The following is a 21,989-nucleotide window of genomic DNA, read 5'->3' on the forward strand; positions in this document are numbered from 1 at the left end:
TAGACTGTCTGATCTTTGATGGGCACACTTTGAATATACTAGATTTTCTTACTCTGAAGTGAAAGTCAATGGTGAGAGTAATGAGGCAATGTAATGCTTTACCTTTCTTGTCTTTTATAATAATTTAGTTCAAGTAGGCTTTGGGAAAATCACACTTTTATTTCAAGATCCAAAAGATCAATACAGCAGTATACATTTAGTGCTTCAGGGAAAATTTACTCAAAATTGTTTCATGATGAAAATGCTAAAGGCAGATGCTTTTGTTCAATCTGTTACTTTGAAGGGACCTTGTAATCTCAATTCCACATTAAAAACTTGTGGCCACTGTATCAAACAAAGGCAGCTAGGGGTCCATGTGTAGTGATTCTATTAAAAAACTCCACAGTATTAACACATTTTAACACAGCAAACTATATAATTACTTTGGACTAAGAGCTGATCCTATAATGTATAAAATACTTTTACTCAAATACCTACAAAATCTACCTGTTGTTCTTTGTTTAGCCAGTGCTCCCCCATGCAAGTGAAGAAGGTCACAGAGCATTTCAGCCAGCAATGTTCTACCTTCCAAAAGTTTTGAGGACTATTCAGCAGAAACACAGATCAAATTGAACTTAGAAAAAATTCTGTGCTGATAAATCAGCATTTCCCATTTTTTCTGTTTTTGTGGTGTTACATATAGTATGGAAACTTTCTAGATATTTAGGAAATCAGTTGAAACTCATAGTGAAATCATATATCCAGGTAAGGGAGGGTGACTTTAGTCACTCATTAGACCCTGTTCCTCACTTCATATCATGGTATTGGCAGCTCCAGATTTCTTACTGTGGTCCCATGTTCTCAGTGTGGCTTTGGATTTTCATCTATTGGACCCTAAAACCAGGAGAACATGCCTTGACCTGTATTCACAACAGTTGTGTCATTTTTGTATAATAAAAGGAAGGTTTATTAACCTAACATTATTTCTTTTCAGCTAAGATAACAGAAGCACTGAGCACTGATGGTGCTGAACTCTTTGGATCCTGCCTGGACAGCAGTATGAACAGGTAAAATACAGAGGTCCAATGCAGAATTCCATCCCATCCCATCATATGTTGCAGTGTTGCATCTCTTTTATGTCCAAACAGCTACAGTGGGAATTCTGAAGTTGCCACAAGTGCAAAATTTGGCATTCAGCCTCAGAGAGGGTGTTCTTGATCACAGAGTGAACTCCTGCTGGGAGATAAGTGACAGTCAAACCTTAGTGTAGAGGGAACTGCTCTAAACTAGCCTCTCAGATATTAAGGTCTACCCCTGCATTATCTCAGTTGCAGAGTCAAATGCAGTGCAGAGAGAATCAGAATTATCTATGTGTGCAATAAAGCTGGTCTTGCTCCCAGTCTGGCAGCCAGTATCATTCCTGTGGCTGGCATTTCAGCTGGCTGCCAGTTCAGCCTCCTTGCAAATGAGTTTCATTTGTGCACAGTGTAGAAGTTTCATTATTTTAAATCCTGAGACATGAGAACAGGATATTTTAGGTAATAAACAACATAAAAACTCCCCCTCCCCCAATGAATGTAGTCTTATTTTCTGCTGAAATTTAATACTCTGCAGGTAACTTCTAAATCTGGTGATCGTGTTTGGAAGGCAGGTTAAATGACCAAGGGAAAGAGGTGAGGAAATTGAAATAAACAGGACGGAGAAAACCCATTTTAGAGATCAGATACTACAATGTACACTACAGAGGACAAGTGTAGGGGTAGGCAAAGGGGAGCAGGGAAGGATGAATGCCCGAAGCCACTAATGACAGTATCTGGAAGAGTGCCTTGAAGGCTTTAGTCTTTTCTCCCTGTTCCTGACAGGAGAAGAAAAAGCAAAGTGAGCTTCCCTGCCTCCTCTCAGTGATTCTGCTGGAGCCTAAGCAGAAGGGAGCATCACTAGGGAACTTAAAGTGGTAAAATATTTTGCTACAGTTCACATTAATTTTTTTTTTTCCAGGCTGCATAAACTGAAGGAAGGTTCTTGAAATTCAACAGCCTATCAATTATGTCTAAAATGGGGCTTTATCCATGAATTTGGAGCCCAAAGTAAGTATTGTTACTTGTCAAATGTGCAGTTCATGAAAGAAGGTTTTGATTATTTCACTATATATTTTGTACTAAAAACATAAAGAGCTAAATGATCATCACTTGGCTTTTCTAATTTTATTAATCTACACGTCCTCTCCAGACTTCCTGAAATCAATCTTTGCTTGTGCCTGCCCTGCAGCTTTCACACATCACTTCAGAGCCAGCTGTGCCTGAGTAGCTGCACTTTTCTCCCAACTTTTAGAGGACAATTTGGCCAATCAAAAAAGGATTTTAATCATGCACGTTTCTTAGTACCAGCTCACTGATCTGTCATAACAAGCAGGAAGTTGAAGCTACACGTATTTTATGATTGTCCTCTGCCCCCTCTTCTCACTGCCCTGCATTCCTGTCTTCCCTGAGCTCTGTGGTCGAAGCAGACTCTCCATGTGCAGTAGCCAAATATTTCACGTATCACAGCACTTGCTTTTGAGATCAGTGCCAGCCCAACAGAGCGGTGGCATTGCTGAGGAGCAGCAGAGTGAGGACTCAGGCTTTCTTTCCAGGGAGGGAGGGGTACCTGCCAGCTCAGAGCTGTACTTATTGCTGCTTTAGCGAGGCACAGAGCAGTGGACACTGTATTCAGGTCACAGAGCAGAGCTCCAGTCTCTGACTCCTTATCTGGTCTTTCATGCTCCTGGGTATTTCCTTTTGCGGCTGTATGAGTTACTGGGCACATGAATCCTGGCCTATGATGGTTTCTTCTGGTAAATCTTATCATTTTGAGGCGAGAACAAGTCATTTCAAGTTCTGAAGAAATCTGTGTGAACAGGAGCGAAACACAGCAGAGTGGGGTGAGCCCAGGGGCTGGCGATGGCTCCAGCACACCGTGCCCTAAGGCTGCCGTGAAACCCTCCTCCTCTTCAACGCGCAGGTGGAAAGCGTCTCTTCCAGGGCTTACAGCAGGACTGCGCGTTACACGGGTTATTGAGCAACTCTTTATTTAGGGGAGGTCCAGAGGTGAGACAGCAATCCCTGTGAGAGGCTGTATTTACATTACGCAGCTCTTGGCTTCCATGAGTGTAATTTTTTGGTGTACAAGAAGCCAGCGCACGAGGTGAGGGGTCGGGGCCGCTGCAGAGCACCCCGAAGGATGCCACCCGTCCAGGGACAGGGACCCCCGCGCAGGGGCTGTCCCATCACGGATCTGTGGCTGAAGGCGGGTGGGGAGCCCCGGCCCGGGGGTCAGAGCGGTGTGTCCGTGCCCGGGGACAGAGCGGTGTGTCCATGCCCAGCTGGGGGGGTCAGAGCGGTGTGTCCGTGCCCGGGGACAGAGCGGTGTGTCCATGCCCAGCTGGGGGGGTCAGAGCGGTGTGTCAGCCCCGGGGACAGAGCGGTGTGCCCCTGTCCGTGTCCATGCCCATCCAGGGGGCACATATCGGTGTGTCCATGCTCAGCTGGGGGGTCAGAGCGGCATGTCAGCCCCGGGGTCAGAGCGGTGTGTCCATGCCCAGCTGGGGGGGTCAGAGCGGTGTGCCCGTGTCCGTGCCCGTGCCCACCCGGGTCACAGAGCAGTGTGTCAGCCCCAGGGTCAGAGCAGTGTGTCCGTGTCCATGCCTACCCGGGGCACAGAGCGGTGTGTCCGTGTCCGTGCCCGGGGCACAGAGCGGTGTGTCCGTGTCCGTGTCCGTGTCCGTGCCCGGGGCACAGAGCGGTGTGTCCGTGTCCGTGCCCGGGGCACAGAGCGGTGTGTCTGTGTCCGTGTCCGTGTCCGTGTCCGTGTCCGTGACCGTGACCCCTCAGCCCCGCTCCTTTCCCCGCCCGTCCCCCCGCTCCGAGGCGGTGCCGCCGTCACGTGACCGCGGCGCGGGGCGAACATGGCTGCTGCGGCGGGGTGAGTGCGCCCCGCGTCCCGATCCCCGTTCCCTGCTTCCCGCTCCCCTCTTCCCTCTCCCTGCTCCCGGCCCGGCGCGGTACGTGCGCCCCGCTCCCAGCCTGGCTGCCCCCGCTCCCCTCTCCCTGCTCCCGGCCCGGCGGGGTCTCGCAGGGGGTGAGACCGGGTCGGGGTTGCCCCGGCCGGCGGACACGCTGTGGGGCCGGGCAGCCTGCAGGGCAGGCCGGGCTGCCCGCGCTGCAGCGGCGGGTCCCCGAAAGGATTTCGGGCTTTGCGCTGGGCGGGGAGAGCTGCGGAGGGTCCCAGGGGCCCCCCTTGCCCCGCCGGGTCGGCTCGCAGCGCCTCCTCCCGAGCCGTGGGTTATCCTTTCGCTTCTGGTAGGTTTGGAAGTGGCGCTTAAAGCTGGCTTGGATTGCGTAGCACGAGGGCTCTCCCGCATTTTATACCTGAATTCAGCCATTTCTTCCAGTGCTGTAGGAAGGTGCCATTAAAAACTGTATCAAAATGAGGGGGTAACTTTTCGTGGCTGCCAAAGCCGGGTATGGGACTGGGCTCTGACGATGTCTTTGGGGACAAGTCGCCTCCCGGTGGGTCTCCTCCTGGCCCAGCGTTCCCCCAGCGCTGATCAGGCGTTCCCTGGGCAGGGGTGCTCCTGAATCCCTGGATCGAGCCGGGGCTGGGGCGTGGGGAGGCTCTGGGACTTCCACAGCCGACCGCACAAGGAGCGCTGAGTTTGCCGTGAAGACAACATCCATTTCACGTCTTGAACAGCACTAATTGCTTTTACTGTTTCGTTGTATCGTCCCTTTGCTTGTGCCTGTGCTGCTGTTAAGTGTAGGCCTCTTGAGCTTCAGGTATTTGGTGTGGGAACAGCGTTGGAAATTGTCAAGGCTTCAGACTGATGTTGCTAAATCTGTTACCCAAAACAAACAAATAAGTAAGGCCCAGTCAACAAACAAGTGATAACTCATTGAAAAGTACTTTCAGTGGTTTCTCATCCTCATTGAAATCTACATCCTGTCTGTGGGACCTCAGTAGAAGAGAAATGGCCGTTCCATGAATTTTCTGCTGAAAAGAACCAGAAGTACAAAAGGTTAACTGAGAAATGGTAGGAAAACCAGAAATAAAATAGGGTTTTTGGTTACCAGTGTGTTCTGGTGGTTGCATTGCAACAAATCCAAAATGTTAGATGGATCATACAGTGCCAAAATGTAAGCTCTCTGAAGATATAAAACTTCTGAAATAAACATTGAAAATCAGCAGTTCCGGGCAAGAGAAAAATATCCTGTAAAGAAGCAGATGTAGTTTAATGTTCCTAGCCACATTTCACTTCCACTGTAATAAAATAAAAGAGCTCTTCTGTGAGCTTGGGCCTAAGTGATCATAAAAATTGTGTGTGGCAGCCAGCAGGAAACTGTCAGCTACTGTGGGAGGCCTTTACCAGACTGAGCAGTTGTTGAAGCAGACTGGAGAAAAGGAGGAAGCTGAGCTTTTCTTGTCCTGTCCTGGTCTTGCGAGTAGCCACTTGTGATGCTGACTAAGGCTTATTTGCAGAAGCTTCCTGGAGGCCTGCAGCACAAAGCAGTGCTTGTATCAAATACACTTCATTATCAAATGTGTAACTCTGCAGGAGAGCTCTGAGTTGTTTGTGGCTGGAGATGCTGGAGACCTTGGAAACAGACCTTGAAGGACCAGCCAGTTCATTCAATTCTGATAATTCTGTGGGGGCAAGTCCAGAGGAGGCCACGAAGTTGATCAGAGGACTGGAGCACCTCCCCTAAGAAGACAAGCTGAGAAAGTTGGGACTGTTCAGCCTGGAGAAGAGAAGGGTGCGTGGAGACCTCACAGCACCTTCCAGTATCTGAAGGGTCCTACAAGGAAGTTGGAGAGAGACTGTTCATTAGGAATTGTAGTGATAGGACAGGGAGTAATGGGTACAAACTGAAAGAGGGGAAATTTAGGCGGGATATTAGGAAGAAGTTCTTTACTGTGAGGGTGGTGAGATGTTGAACAGGGACGCCCAGGGAGGTTGTGGGTGACCCAACCCTGGCAGTGTTCAAAGCCAGGTTGGATAAGGCCTTGCTCAACCTGGTCTAGTAGAAGGTGTCCCTGCCTATGGCAGGGGGTTGGAGCCAGATGGTCTTTGAAGTCCCTTCCAACCCAAACCATTCTAAGATTCTGTGATTTGTGCGTGATATAGTTGAGTGATTAGAGATCACGGACCAACATGGAAAGCTTGTAGTTCCTTCTCTAGATAGTTTTGTGGCAGTATTGTTAGCAGGCAAATAACATAGTTGTACACTGCCTACACTGTACCTGCATGTGTAAGGTACAGGGTTGATACATGTGTGAAGCAATTACATACACCTACCCACTTACTGCAGGTGGTTACACAGCCAGTCCTCAGTGTGGAGTTTTTTTCTTGTGATCTTGAGTGCTGTGAGGGTTCTCTTCCCAAATTATTTGTGGTGGAAAGCCAGGTGTACAGCCATACTCCTTCTTGTAAGACTTGAGTTCTTCTCTCAGTCTCGTCTCTGAAAAGAGCTCTCTGTGTAAGCTGTGGGGAGCTCGTGCTTGGTTCATTTGTGTCTAGTGACCCAATCTCTGCAGGCAAAGCAGCACCTGTGGGTGTCCTGCCACATTGGCAGTGCATCCATGAGGCTGCCCTCAGTTTGGTATCTGGGTGCTTGCAGGAGGAAAGAGAGAACAAAAGCTGTGGAGGAAGCAAAGTTTGCTAAGTTTAATTTCTCTCTGAAACTTAGCTGGTTTTCTTTGCAGGATTTCAGTTGTGAAAGTAGGTGTGTTGCCTGACAAACCTGTGCTGTTCAAGGTATGAATTAAGAGCAAGATTTGCAGCAAGACTCAGCCCAGCCCTCAGGTCCCACAGTCCTTGCTGTGGGGTCCAACATGCTCAGCCACTGTGACTGCTACAGCAGCCCTAAAACAGAGACCAAGGCCGTGCCCCTAAAAAACCTGTGCCAGTCTAGAACTGCAGAGGCCACATTGTGCTGTGGATTAATATTGTGGCAGCACATTCAGATGGGGAAGGTGAGGTCTGTTATGCCCAAGGAAGAACACACTTTTGCTGTGGGCTTAGAGAAAATGTGCAGAAAACCACCATTTTGCACCAGAATGCATTTCAGCTCTAGCATTAAGGTCCCAGTAAAAGGCATGCTTAGAGTGGCTTAGTGAGGCTACCAGTAGGAATTGCTGCCTGGCATTATTATTTCTCCTTGACTCTCATTTTGGTTGTCAAAGGTTTTAAGTGTAATAAAAGCATTAATAGTAGACTTAAGGGAGATGAAAATGTGCCTTTGTAGCAGCTTCCTATGAGCTCTAGGATGTATGAGTAGGCCTGGAGGGGAGAGGTCAGAATTTTCTCGTTTTCTTTTTTCTTTTTTAAATCACAGAAAAAGATCTCAAACTTGTGAAGTGGGTAAAATTGCAATGAAGGTGACTTTTTTCCTTCCTTTGAAGCAAAACATGAGACAGGTTGTGCTACAACCTCTGCCTTTTTTTCCTTTTTATCAGCAGGTACAAAGATCTGAGAGTAACATATGACATTAAGGGTATCTGATGATGTTCTCTCATCCCTTTTATGAATGTCCCATAGGATGAGCAAATGATTTCCAGGCCCCTACATCTTGTAACTCCAGGGGATGATCGTGTTTGGATAACGGTGTTTTCAGCCTCTTGTGCACTGCTGAGTTACTGAACCACACCTTTGTACCTGAAAAGCCTTACCTATTTTTAGTCTAAGGTTCACTCTCTAATTTAAAACTTTCAGTAGCTTTTGCTAGGATTGTATGAACTTGCTTCCTCCTTTCTACAGCCATGGGTACCCCAAAATGAAAGTTTGGGCTGTGCTTCCAAGCTGTGCTGCAATAGGTAGTCTGCAGCCCTTGTAATGATCACCTACCTTGGTGCTGGGTTATCAGGTGTGTGTGGGAAAGAACAAAACTAAACACATATAGGTTTCATGCGCCATCAGCTGAACTCCTAAGGAGATAGTTTGCAAATTGGATTAGCAAGAGCAGTCTTTCACCTTCTAAAATTACCTACGCTGTTTTATCAAGTAGTTATAAATAAGTAAAATAAAATATTTTATTAGCTCTTTTATGCTGGCAGTAGGAAATTATAGGGTTTACATTTCTGAGGTTGATAAAGTCTTTCTGGAGGTCATGCAGCTATAAATCAAAGGTTAGTTTCAGATTGCTTATGGAAGCTATATAATAATTAAGATGTGGAGCTCTGCTCCTCTAAGGTTAAGTCCCTTGGTGGTCGGTTCACTTCTTGTCACCTTAACACAGTAATAATTCAGCTGCACCTTTCTGTCATCTCCTCTTAGAAGCCTATGTGGTAGAAAACCCCCATCCAGTCAGTCACTCTTCAAGAAGCTGAGGTAGAGGGACAAACTGGACTCAAATCATAGGATTTTATTGATAAAGCAGTATTCATCTGTAATACTGAAGCTCCAAAGCACAGCTTTGCTATATTAAGCATAAAAACAACAATAAAAAACCCAACAGGGCTGCTCTTTAATTCTTCTCTCATCATCTGATTGAACTCCTCCTCCCCCCACCAATATCCTACAAAAGCTGTTGTGTTTGTGCTGATAAAGCTCCAAAAAGTGCATTTATAGACCTGTAGCAAATGTGAACGACTCAGCAACATATTCTTGTAGTAGTTTGAACACCTTAAATTACTTAATAAGCGAGCTCTCTGCTTTTAAACTGTATCTTAAGCTGTTCCAGGTTGCAGCTCTGTTGAGTACAATCTTCCAGGAACTTTTGGGGCTGTGTCAGCACATTTGTGCTGCCTCAGGGGCGGGTGGTGATGTACAGCAGGAGGCCACTGGTACACAAGACACGCTGCTGTGGCCACGTGTTTGACTTCAGTGACCTGCTGAAGCTGCTTGTGTGCATGCAAGAATAAACATACCTACATAGAAAAGAAATTTGGAGATGCTGTGTAAGCATGGAAATGCTGTTGTCCTGCATCTGCTGTCCTTCGCCTTTTCTCTCCAGTCCCTGTTTCAGCTACTGAACGTTACCCAGAAGGACTTGGTGAAGTTTGCCAGACTTAGTGTGACCTTCCAATTCTGTTTTCAGCAACTCAGAACTCCTTTTCTTCTCTCCTGCTTTGCCTTTCCCCAGCTGACATAGGCTGTAGTGGCTTTCTGCATGTACACTTGGTGTTGCTGTGCCTAGAGGAATGTAAGGAGTGAGATGCTGTGGACTGCAGCTGCAGCCAGCTTTGTCTCCTCTTGCCATCTTTTTCCTCTGGTGCTTGTGTGAGCAATGTTTGATTGTCTCTTGAGCAGATGCTTGTATAGTGCATCTCTTCCCTGTCATTAGCCTCTTGTTTATAGAGCTGAAGTACACTGAAGGAATGAACACTGTGCATCTGAATTGTGCTAACCACTGTCTTTGTCTTCCATTCATTGTCAATTAAAAAATTCTCTTCTAGACCCTCTTTTTGGCTGGGGAATGAGACCTTGAGAGTGCCTTTAGCACTCTTTGCCTTGAACAGAAGACGACTGTGTGAACGGCTGAGACAGAACAAGGACGTCCAGAAGAATTCAGTTGTTCTGCTGCAGGGTGGGGAGGAAACCCAGAGATACTGTACTGACACTGGTATTGTGTTTCGCCAGGTAAGAGCTGAATCAAAACTTCAAAGCAAATTAAGAAACTTTTTTCAACTGCATGAGTTTAAAAGTGATTTTAAATTATTCTCCCTTTGTCTTCCAGGTGTGCATTGTCTCACTCCACTTAAATAAATTGGCTTCTTTATAACATTTTCTCTTCAGCTTTGAGTTACTCTTTTTTTCAGTGCTTTAGTGTGCAGGCTCATTTTCTGGTTTAAGGGGCCTAAAGCTGTTCAAGGCCTTACTGCTCATCAGTGTTTAAATCTTAATCTTGAAGACAGCACTGGAATATTTCTTCATTTTTTCAGTCTTGTCTGTGACCTGAAAAGCAACCTTCTTTCCATAATGAAATGTGTTACAGTGGGCCTAAGCTGAATTAATTAATAGAAAAGCATATTTCATGATTTTATACTAATATATTCCACAAAACAGCATATATCTTGGAATTTACAACAAATTAGATTCTTGCTTAAGTATCCATGTGTTCTGTCACAAATAGGACTTAAGTTCTGGGGATGTTGGCGTAACAGAACTCTAATTATGCATATCCCATACTCTGTGTGACTGCTACAGCACTTTGTTTTGTGCATTTAATTGAGCTGTTGTATGTTATGAAGAAACAAACCCAGCAGATTCTAATTTAGATAGCACATATTTTAATGTATTTATTGGTCTGGTTTTAGAGGAGATGCACCTTTCAGGGTACTAGAGCCTATATCTGTCCTTACCAAAATTCATTTCTCTGTTGTTAGGTGTTTTGTTCTTGGCTTGCTTGTTGTTCAAATAACCCTTGGCTAAAGGCTGTTCCTAGTGCAGCTTCCTCTTCTCTGGGGAAGGCTGAGTTTTCACTTCAGCACTCTGCTTTCACAACCCACTGAAGCTGCTCTCTGCTTTTGCTTTGTCTCTTGTGATGTGTTTGTTTCTCCCTGATCATACATTCCCTAATTCTAGATTGGAAGAATGTATTTTAATGTGTGATGTATGTTTATTGCGCTGAGTTAACCTGTTTGTTTCTTAGGGTGAGTTATTAATCTCTGATACTTTCCAAATCCCAACAGAGAGATTTGTATTATTCTAACCTAAAACTAATCAATCTGAAAAGGTTTAGAGCTAAACCACTTCTGCCCCTCCAAAAGCAAGAGAGACCTCTTTTAGATACATGGAAGTAGGAATTAGTATGTACTTTAGTGTATTTTTAGAGTGTAGAAGTGAGGTTTTTCTTCTAAGAATATATTTGTTTTAACCTAGGAATCTTACTTTCACTGGACTTTTGGAGTAACTGAAGCAGGCTGCTTTGGAGCAGTAGATGTTGATACTGGAAGATCCATGCTTTTTGTTCCACAACTCCCTGAAAGCTATGCTGTTTGGATGGGAAAGTAAGACCTGTCTTTTAACTGCATTCCAGTGTATCTGAGTAACTGTCTGTAGGGCTGCAATGCTTTTATCATTTAATCAGATTCCCCCGAATCATGCAGAGTGAATTGTAATGATACAAAGATCCAAACCAGAATCAGTTGGTATTGATCATATGATCCCTCACCATATGGGAAATAATACCTTTAAAATTCCATGAATCTCACGGTGTCTATGAGAGAAGGTGAACCATAAAGAAAAGTCATTATCTTGTGTTAAGCCCCAACAAGTTAAATAATACAAGCAGGCTTTTTCAAGCTGCTTTACCAGTTTGCAGCAACCTGTGCTGGTGAAGCTTTTTGAATGGCAGAAGGTAGCCTCTTTGATGCTTCTTTATATGAACTCACAGACTGGGGAATGTGATTTTACTTCTATTCCATGAGTATGCCATAAACATCTCTCTGTCCACCTTGGTAGTAAATATTGCACAGTGCCATAATAGTGGAGGAATTGATTTATGTATGTGTTCATTCATTTTCTCAGTCTTAATTGTGTTTACACCCTCTACCAAACTGTAATTTTTTGTGTTGTCTGCATTGTCTCAGAACATTGGATTACTTCTAATTTAATATTTTGACAGGCTGCTTCTCTTCTAATTGAAGCTATCACTTATATTTCAGTGCTAATTTTTGGGAAAAGGAAAACAGTTGTGAGCAATCCCATGTGCTGAACTGTGCCAGACCATATGGCAGGGCATGGCTCCTGTCTTGTCAGAGAGTTTGTATGAATATTGCTGTCTTCGACCTGCCTGGGGACTGAAATTGTGATGGTGTAAAAATGTGAATACTGCTGTCTGAAATATTGTAGCTGAGAGCTGCACCTGTCTGGGAGTGCAGGTTCTGTAGCACCCATGTGCACACTGAAGTCTGTTCCCTCGTGATGCTTGTTCCCACTTACAAAGTTTTTTCCTCCCCCTAAGTTCTCTTCTGCTGGTTCAAATCAACTGTTTCATACCCACATTGATTATGCCTAATATGAAAAAGCTTAAAAATAGTATTGAAATGCCAGCATCTCATTTTGCATTTTCAAAGAAAACATTGTGGTGTTTATAACTAGTGGCCTTTTTGATTTGTTTGTGCTGCACTTGTTATCTGTCCATTTACAGAATTACAAGTCTGGTTAAAAGTGGTTTATTGTCATAATGTCTTCTTGCAGAGTATAACAAATGGTCTTTATCACAGCATCGTTGTTTCCTAAATGCTCCTCTTTACCCTTCCTGAATTCCTCTGTTTGAATCTTGTTTTCTCTTCTGTCAGCCCTGGTCATGTACTTTTTCTGCTTGTCAGAAGGAGGATGGATGAACAACTCATTTGTGAGTCAGCAGCAGTTCTGCTTCGTAGGTTGTTTGGCAGGGGGTACTGCACACAGCCAGGGATTGTGTTCCTTCCCAGAAGACCCAATTTTAATTCAAAATTAGCACTGAAAGAAAAACACAAATAAGTTTGCCTTCCATCTGCTGCAGTTTGTCTACTAGAGTTTGCCTTGGAAGGGCTTACTTTGTGCACGTGGAAGGCACTATCCACCCACTGAAGAAACAGTCATTTAACATCACTGAAGAACAAATCAATTCTATGCCTTGTGTGGTACTTGTGAGGTTGGTATTTTACAGAGGTCTACAGCTGGTCTTCTAGTTCACAGTGCAGGGTGGAGTTGCATTGCCAGCTGTTTAAGTTGCTTTCTATTTAAGACAGATGTGAGAATCTGTGATGGGAATTTAGGCAGAAATGCGTGGATTCTCTTAAAAGTAATGCAGAAGGCTCTTTGCTACTGTTTTACTACTACTGTATTACTAAATGTATTGTTTGATGTACTGTTGTGCTTTCACTTCTGAAAAACTCGTATTTGAGTTGTTTCCAAAGCGTAGCTTGGGTAATGTGTCAGTCTGAAGGGTTAATCCTTTTGCCTTGAAGTAATGCAACAGTGGAGCTTCTTGGCTCCTTTTAAGCTGCAGTGTTAGTTTGGCCAAGGCCAACAGTGTCTGAGAGCGTTTGCTTGGAGAGGAGCAGACCATAAGTTTACAAATGTGACCACGAACACTGTAATTATTTCAGTCTCACCCAATACTCTTGTTTTTATGAAGGGTGCTGCATGCTGAGGTGGTACCTGGGGACTCTGCAGAACAGGTGAACAGGGAGATGGTGGATGCACCACCCTGGGCTCTGGTCTTCCCATGACCCAGCACTACTGATGCTGAGGGCGACTTCTACTTTGGAAGCGTTACCTGTCTGGATGGACTTCATGCTGAATGTGTATGCTCTAAAGATTTGTAAAAAGCTGTAAGGCTACCTTTCAGAAGTCCTTCAAGCCAAAATAACCTCTGCAGTTTTAAAAGGGAGGAAAGATTTAACTCACGGACTGTGAGCCTTCTCCAAAAAAACCCACAACCTCTTCAGGTGGCAATCGCAGAATTGTTACGAGGATGACTTTGGGACTGGTGGTCCTACATCCATGGAAGGGATTGCAAAGACAGTTGCTCTGTTTTTAAACTATGGGTGTGGGCATTTCTCCAAATGTTGGGCCAGCCAGTTTCGTAGTTGTTAGCTGGGAAATTCTTTTCAGGTAAGAGAACCACTTTGCCTGTCCCTTGAGCTGTACCTCTGCCCCCGCCCCTCCGTCGTTTGTAAGGCAGAAACACAGACTGAGGATGGCTTAGGGAGCAGGCTTTTCCTATTCCTAGCTTTAGAAGGAAGAACTTAAGAAATGAGTCTGGCAATACAAGATTGTAAAGGCCCCTTTTTGGGTCGTACCCAGTCAAGTTTGTGGTACAACAAAGCTGTTAGCAATCATTTCTCTTCCTAGAAAGCATTAAGTTGGTATGACTGCCTGTCTTGCACAGAGACTTCAATTTCACTAATTAATGCTGCACCTGCCATTTACCTCCTTAATTATAAATGACAGAACTAGTCAGTGTGCTGATTAAAGATATTTTACAAAGTAAAACACATCGTACAGCAGCTGCTTTACGTGGAGCACATGCCAAAATAACTTAATAGCCCTGCCATGTAAAGAGTGTTTTTAATGGAAAACAGTAATATTTAACTGTTTCATGCTCTGACGTTTTAGAAATATACATGAGATGTTATAGAGCAATATTTATGTTCAGTTTCCTGTATTTTCTTTGAAGCCTTGCTGGATGATTGGGGAGTATCGCACTCACTAGAAGTAAGGTTTTTCCATGAATTTGATTGGAAGCTATCTGTATGTGCAAAGTTGAACCCTTCAATAAAGCACAATGAAATGCTTTGCAAATGTTAATATTTTCTCAGTAACCTAATGAGGAAGCTTTTTAAAACGTTGTCATCATTTTTTAAGTGGGTTACAACTGAAATCAACCTTTGGTTTTGGTGATTAAACTTGATCGACTTCAGCAAAGCTGAGCAGTTTTACTGCCATTGGAAAAAAGAGCAGAAGTATGTGGTTGGGCTTTTTGTTTGTTTGCTTTTTTCCCTGTAAAGCTTTTGTAAAAAAAAAAAAAGAGCCTTTCAGTCTTTGTAGGCTTTTACCTTTTTTATTCCCTCTAGACTGTATGTGACTAGGAAAATTAGAAGCTAGGAAATTGCTTTCTTGATCTCTTTTTCTTAATGGAGATTGGTGAGATTTCATGGCATTTGTATTTTGAGTAATTGTGAGTATTAAATTATGCACAGCATGGTGTGTTTATTTGACTGTATCATGATGACCAAGATCGGTGCATTAATTAGCCCTGGGCTTAATGACAAGAAGGCAAGGTCTGTAGCAAGTCCATTCCATGCAAGTTGACTTTGGAGACAGCTCTTTGGAAAGATAATGTGTGGGTCCTGTAGGGAACTGTGGCAGTTCAAGCCACATTAGAAATCCAAAATCCAATTTTCAGGCTTCCCCCCACCCATTCCCACAATTTATCCCATCACCGGAGAGAAACTTTCAGGCCAGAGGCTTCTATAGGGGAAGGGGGAAGTATATACATTTATTTACACAAATAAATACTATACAAACTAAAGGCAACTAATATATATATATATATATACATATATAACATTTCTATCAGTCCTTTTAAACCCCTCCCTTTAACTTTAGTCCAGGAAGAAGCCTTTTCAGGCTGGGAAGTAACCAGTCTCTCCCTTGTGGGAGTGCTCGGGGCCCGAACGCTCCCCCCTCACCAAGCTCCAGCTGTTTGTTGCAGTTTTTCCTCCTCACGAAGTCCAAGAAGATAGCTTTGAGTCCTTTCTCCTCGGTCTGCTGTGTGATCTCTCTCAGTCTCATACCTCGGTTCGTAGGCTGCTGCAGTGTAGCTTATCAGTGTACACATCCTGGAATGTTGATTCCTCCTCCATGTTTTCAGCTGTCCTGTGTTTAGGTCACAGCAGAGACATCCTCAGGGCCTCTCTCTTCGGTCCATCTCCAATTTCACCTGGGATTCTTCTCCCGAGCACCGAACTGTTTTATTATCAGCCCGTCCACTTGGCTCTGCTCCAATGCTGAGCCTCCCATCCACTCCCACTGAACAGCGAGAGGGAAAAACAGCCCCTTTCTGCAGCCTGGCTGCAAAGGGAGGTGGGAGGGAGAAGAGGGCCTGGCCGCAGGGCCTGCCTCTCTGTCTCTCTCTCTCTCTCTCTCTCTCTCTCTCTCACTTACCAGTTGTTTGTGAGTCACGTCCCTCACAAACACTCACTTCAATGCTGCCCCCAACTCCAGCCCAGACAGAGTTGGGGGACCTCAGGGCTCCCCTTCCCTCCCGAAGGGAGAAAGAAGGAGCCCAGCCACCTCCTGGCCTTCTACACCTACATGCAGCAGACACCAACAGAAACACTGCCAGCAGCTTCCAGTGCTGTGTATGTGTGATTTTGAGCAGAAACGAACAACATGGACAGTGACTGGCTCTCCAGGGAACACTGCCCTGGCACCCTGAGTCACCTCTGAGCCCCCAGACTCTCAGGGGGGGCCAATCTTAAACTATGACAGGAACAAACTCCAGATCACCTTAATTGCTCTTCTTAATGTACATTTTGTAGGAATGAAGGACATCTGCATGAGTTCTATTGATGTATTGCACACAGGTCCTCTCCTCCATAGCCTGCTCTGGAGCTCTGTGTTCAGATAGTACAGGGTCTTTGTTTTTACCTTCAGAACTGATCTGCCATATCATCTCCTGCTATTTTAATTTTTATTTTAATTATTTTTATTTTATTTCTCTAAAATGAAATATCTTTTTCTTTTTCTATTTCTATCAGTTTGATCTTTTACTGCAATTTGTCCCTTGCTCATACCCACTTAATCTTTATTTTGCTGTTTAAAAGAAAAATATCAGGTTTTAATCACTTTAGGTCATCTTATTACTGTTGTGTACCAACTGGCAATTGAAGCTTATCTGCAAAGTTTCTTATCACCTGCAAATGTCATCTGTGGACCTCATGAACATACTCAGCCCTGCTTCTCTTTCTGAATAGTGTCAGAACTAATTTCAGTCTTTACAGCATCCCACTAATCAAGACTTGCAGTCCATTGCTGTTTATCACTTTAACTTCTGGGAACATCAATCTAAATTGATACACCACCTTCCACTGTGACTTGGAGGGTTTCCCAGCCCTTAAAATGCTCATCTTTTTATCTATTTATTTATTTTTATTTTCTTCTTTAGGCTTTTCCATTTTTTATTATGACTATTCATTGGGTTTCAGGTCACATTGTAGTGTTCCTGTCCCAGCCAATTTGAGTTGATTTTGGAGAGTAACAGTCTTGAGAGAGAGAGATTTTTATCAAATATTTTACTGTTATTCAGGTAGTACATCTGTTGCTTTACCCTTCATCTGATCCTTTCAAAACTACAATAAAGCTGGTGCTTTTGACTGACGAGACTTACTTGTGCAATTCTCCAGGCTGCTTATTTTCCATGATTCCAGTTTTCTCCCTGGTACAGTGACTTCCATTTCTTGTCACCCATTTCTTCATTATTGTATTTCATAGAGTCATAGAATGGCCTGGGTTGGGAGGGATCTTAAAGATCATCCTGTTCCAACACACCTGCCGTGGGCAGGAACACCTTCCACTAGCCCAGGTTGCTCCAAGCCCTGTCCAACCTGGCCTTGGACACTTCCAGGGATGGGGCAGCCACAGCTTCTCTGGGCAACCTGTGCCAGGGCCTCACCACCCTCACAGCCAAGACTTTCTTCCAATATCCCATCTAAGCCTTCTCTCTGTCCGTTTGAAGCCGTTCCCCCTTGTCCTGTCACTTCAGGCCCTTGTGAATATTGTCTCTCCCATCTTTCCTGTCAGCTTCTTCAGGTCCTGGAAGGCCACAATTAGGTCACCCCAAAGCTTCTCCTCTCCAGGCTGAACAATCCCAGCTCTCCCAGCCTTTCCTCCCAGCAGAGCTGCTCCAGCCCTCTGATCATCTTTGTGGCCTCCTCTGGACTCTCTGCAGCAGCTCCATGTCCTTGCTGTGCTGTTCCCCAGGGCTGGAGCAGCTCTGCAGGGGGGTCTCACCTGAGGGGCAGAGGGGCAGAATCCCCCCTGCCCTGCTGCCCATGCTGTGGGATCAGCCCAGGGCATGGGGGTTTCTGGGCTGGACCATGTCCAGCCTCTCCCCCACCAGCACCCCCAGGTCCTTCTCCCCAGGGCTGCTCCATCTGTTCATCCCCAGCCTGGATTGATCCCGGGGGCTGCCCTGACCCCGGAGCAGCACCAGCGCTTGGTCTTGTTAAACCTGGTGAGGTTCCCATGGGCCACTGCCCGATTTCTCCATGGAAAAAAATTACTGTTTCACAATAATTAATGCCTGGATTGCATTTGCCACTTTACTGATGATCGTTTCCTCTGAACAGCACTGCTCAAATGCTCTGACTTCTCAAATTTGAGCAGAGCTGTTTAGAGGAAGCTATTGCAGAGTCATTGTCCCAGTATTCTCATAGTCCACCAGCCTTGCCTGGTCTGGGCTGAATGTGTATTGTTTTTTCTGTGACTTTTACTTCAGTAATTATTTTTATAAATCTGTGGTTTCTAGCTGCTTAAGTTTCTTATTTATTGTTGAGAAGGCTTTAAACCATAATAGTAATTTGTATCAGTCCATTGATTTGCAACCTCTACCAGCATACAGTGTTAACTGGATGCACCAGTTGATGTTTTTGTAAGTGTTAAAAGTGCTTCTTTTTCCTCTCCTCTTTTTGATTCAGGCACACTGAGAGCAGATCCAGCACTGAGCAAACCTGCTTGATGATGCTGCACCAGAGCTTTTTAATATCCGGATGTGGCTTCAAACCACAGCATGAGATATGCACATCCCATTCCTGTGGTGTCACAGGGAATGCTGATAAACCCTACCAAGCATTTCTAATTTTATACTTTATTTAAGGCGCTACCAGGAGTCCTGAGTTCAGTGATATGAGCTCCTGATAACGTTTTGAAATATCAGAGAATCCACGTTTTCTTTCGATCAGATGTGCCGTGTATTTTTTCTCCGAGGACTCAGCTGCTGCTGGTAGGAAGCTGCAGCAAAAGAAATGTCCGTGGGGGTTTTCCAGCAGTGCTCTGACAAGGCTCTGCACCTCCACACTGCCCACTCTGAGGGCAGAACTCTCTGGTTCTTGTTGGCCTGGATTTGAGAAGGCACTTCAGTGAAAAAAATCTCAAGAGGAAAACCTACAGTGGTGCCTCTATTCTTGTACTTTTAAAATTCCACGTTCTTAGGTCTTGTTGTTAACTGTTTCCTGAGGTTTTTATTCCCTGTGACCTCTCTGTATGCTCAGGAAGGACTCTGAAAGAGTGTGGTCTGTTGAGAAACACACAAAAGGAGAAAAACAAACCCAAGTGTTTTGTGAAAATGATGGGGAAGCGTATCATTAATATTAATGCTTCTTAAGAGCTGAGTGTGAGTGAGGAGCAGGCAGGTTGTGTTTTGTTGCTGTGTCCCCCTGGCTGGAACTCTGGGGGTTTGAGCGGGTGGCCTTGACCCCAGTCCTGAGGGATGTCAGGGGCTGCTTTGTCTTGCAGGGACAATGTGACACAGTGGATCAGGCACTGTGTGCATGGGGGAATTCTGTGAGTCCTTGTGTCAAGTTCACTTAATTTCTTTGTGGTTTAGCTTTCCTTTCAAGTTGTAAAATGGGAATATTATCATTCCCTTCTTAAAGCTGTTTGGGTCATCTAATGCTGATGTAAACACCAGTACTGCTTTCTCTCATTCTAATACCCATTAATATGGGAGCTGTGGGACGTGCTGCACACATTCCAGAGCTTCAATGCTACAGTGCTTTTATGTGTGGGGCATAAAATATTGCTCGTTTTTCCCCCAGAGCTGGTGTTTTTCCAAAGTAGAAGAGGAACATCTGCTATTGACAGATTAAGTGTGTAAGTTTGTTAAGAAGCATAAATTGAGGCCAGTGTTTGAGTGGAACACTCATTATATAGTGACCCAGAAATTATACTTCTTAACCACTACAATTCTTTTTGTGCTCTTTTTTTTTGGGAAGAGTGCTTTCTAATGAGTGTTTGTCAGCAGTCTTATGCTACAAGAAATCTTTCAGGGATTTCAGTGTATAAACATTTCCTTAGTTACAGTTCTTTCTGTCTCCAAGGAAGAATTTTATTTGCAGAGAGAAATAAAGGAGAGGTTACCAACTGCAAATTTTCTGTGGTTTTGTTGGATAGCTCTTGATAGTATCTCTTAAATGTCTAATTGAGGCACTGCCTCTTGAGGTAGAATTTACAGAAAACCTAAAGAACTTTTCATCTTTTGGGAATGCCTGTGATGGGAATAGCTGAGCAGGAGCAGTGAGACTGTATGTTTGAAGGAGATGAAATAGGTAGGTCAGTGCTTGGCTTTTATGAGGAATAACTGTGAGATTCTCCTCAATACTTTATTTCTGATTTCCCAAGTCCAGCAGCCTCGGAGTTATTCTGCTTCTGCATGATCTGGGTGTAGCACTGGGAAGTCCAGGATCACATACCGAGCAGCCTGTGTCCAGCCTCGTGCCTGTGACTCTGCTGGTCTGTCCCTTGGCTAGATGGGGCTTCAGTTACAGCCCTGGTTGTGTTTTCCAGTCAAATCAGCTAAGTTGTCATCTTCAACTTGATTTTTTTTTTTTTTTTGAAGTCTATTATTTTCTCAAAATCTATCTTACTTCGGACTGTATTAAAAGGAGCAAGGAGTCTGAATTTACATGTGTGTGGGTAGTCCTGTCTTTCAAAGACTGTAACAGTAATCTAGAGAAATAAGGAAAGGGAGTAGCATTAAGGTAATCAAAACAGTGCTGAAGGCAGTCTGTGATACCAGCAAGCCCATTAGTACTGTTTTGTTTTAAATCTACCTTGATGCCTTTTAAAATTCTTTTTTGAGATAGTGAAATCCCTTTGGATTTGGTGTTTTTTTGGGACAAGGTCAGGAACATCTGCTGGTATCTTGCAAAGTGTGCTGTGTTGTTCTTCCTAGCAGTTCTCTACACCCTCTTGTTGGGTTAATGCTTTGCCATCTGTTAACTTGATGATATTGCAATGAGGAGGGAGTGTATTGGTGAATCTCTGACAGCATTAAAACATTGCTTTTGTATCCCTTTTCCTCTTTCATCTCTACATTTGGTGATGTATTTCTATTCATCTGCTCCCAATTTTGCCCAGGTTGTTATTCTGTGTTTGCAATCTCTCTGGAATGTGTACTCTGCTTTCAGCTCATTCTAGCAAGGCCTGAGAAATGAGTTGTTGACTATGTAGAACTTCAATTGCCAAAGAACACGCTTGTCCAATTTACTCCTTGTGCATGTGCTTTCCCTCATGTAAGTGAGGAAAAATGTGATGTAACTCATGCAGTGACTTGCTGGCAGGGTGTGCCTGCTGCAGTTCCATGTACAGGCACTATGTGCAGGGTAATGTGGGCACTTAATTTGCTCAAGACAAAGTGAGTTTGCTGTAAAGTGGTGTTTTATATCTGTTAACTCTGAATGTGAAAGTCAGGCTTGAGTGGAGGAACCAATACTGTTGTTTCCCTGTAGAGCAGAAAGGTTTACTGTGAAGTTCGCTGGTTTTATCTTTTCTGTCTCACTGCATCAAGAATCTTCCTCTCCTGATTTTGTGAGACAAGCTTGGACAGTTTTTCATGTATTTTGGGCAATAATATTTGCAGGACCTTTTAGGAGAGCATTGTACCCTGAACATTATTGTGTAGAACTGTCTCACTCTAGAGTTTGTCATGGTTAGAGTCTGACATTGGTCTATTCTGTTATTGTTCCAACTCTGTTAATTCTTACTTTTAATTACTGCTTGTGAGAACATCACTCTCTGGTAACTGCCAGGAGCTGTGGATCCAAAAGACAATAAGACTTGTGGATCAAGGCTTGTGTATCTTAATTGCAGGAGACAGTCTTTAGCATGGCATGTTGCTTTTTGTCAGTACTTGCTGTCTTCCTTCCTGACATACCAGGAGTTCCTCAAAATGGTTGTTGACTTTTATTTCAGGATTCATACTGATCCTTTAAAAAATACATTAAATTAATGCTGATTTTTTTTTTTTTTAGCTAAGGCCACATACAGTGCTTAGAAACTGTAGGTAATTCACATTATTTGGCCCTAATATAAGTTCACTGATAGCATGTATGGTCAGCCAGCCTGGAATATTGCTTTGTTCTCTGTGCTGTGTGGTATTAACTGATCATTTCATCTTGCAGAACAGTTACCTCATGTTGGTGCTTATGTTAGGCTACACCTATTGCTTTCTTTTATATGTAACAGTGGAGTAAGACATCCTTCTTCCAGAATAGCTTCAAAACACAAACAAGGCCAGATGTGAGGACTTAAGGAGTTCTGTGAAACCATTCAAATCTTAACATTAAAGGTGTATAATTTGTCTAATTTTTGTAATGAACATACCATTTAGATTTTTTTTTCCCCAACAGAAATAATTTTACATTTAAGGCTGTGCAGTAAGATACGTAATCTTGAATTAGGAACTCCAGCTGAAACGCTGAAGAAAGCTAAATTGGACTACTTCAGGAAAAGCTGAATTTCATTTTAGAGCTGATCCAAT

At 44.0% G+C, this 21,989-nt stretch overlaps 1 protein-coding gene across 5 annotated transcripts in view; it reads left to right on the top strand.

The window, feature by feature from the left end:
• Positions 1-1,009: 1,009 nt before the first annotated feature.
• PEPD (peptidase D) overlaps positions 1,010-21,989 on the top strand; it is a 144,235-nt gene continuing 123,255 nt past the window's right edge. Inside the window, exons 1-3 of one of the 5 annotated variants that reach the window (XM_027663753.1) lie at positions 1,010-1,046; positions 9,409-9,592; positions 10,835-10,962. In XM_027663753.1, coding sequence (XP_027519554.1) covers positions 1,039-1,046; positions 9,409-9,592; positions 10,835-10,962 — 320 coding nt within the window. In that variant the 5' untranslated portion in view covers positions 1,010-1,038. Of the gene's footprint in view, positions 1,047-2,793; positions 2,813-3,091; positions 3,163-3,872; positions 3,940-9,407; positions 9,593-10,834; positions 10,963-21,989 lie in introns of those variants that run through there. The other 4 variants (XM_027663754.1, XM_027663750.1, XM_027663752.1 and 1 more) reach the window with 4 other exon arrangements.

Source organism: Corapipo altera, unplaced genomic scaffold, assembly GCF_003945725.1.
Source record: "Corapipo altera isolate COAL_440 unplaced genomic scaffold, ASM394572v1 140b, whole genome shotgun sequence".
In the NCBI taxonomy this organism is placed as follows: Eukaryota; Metazoa; Chordata; class Aves; order Passeriformes; family Pipridae; genus Corapipo; species Corapipo altera.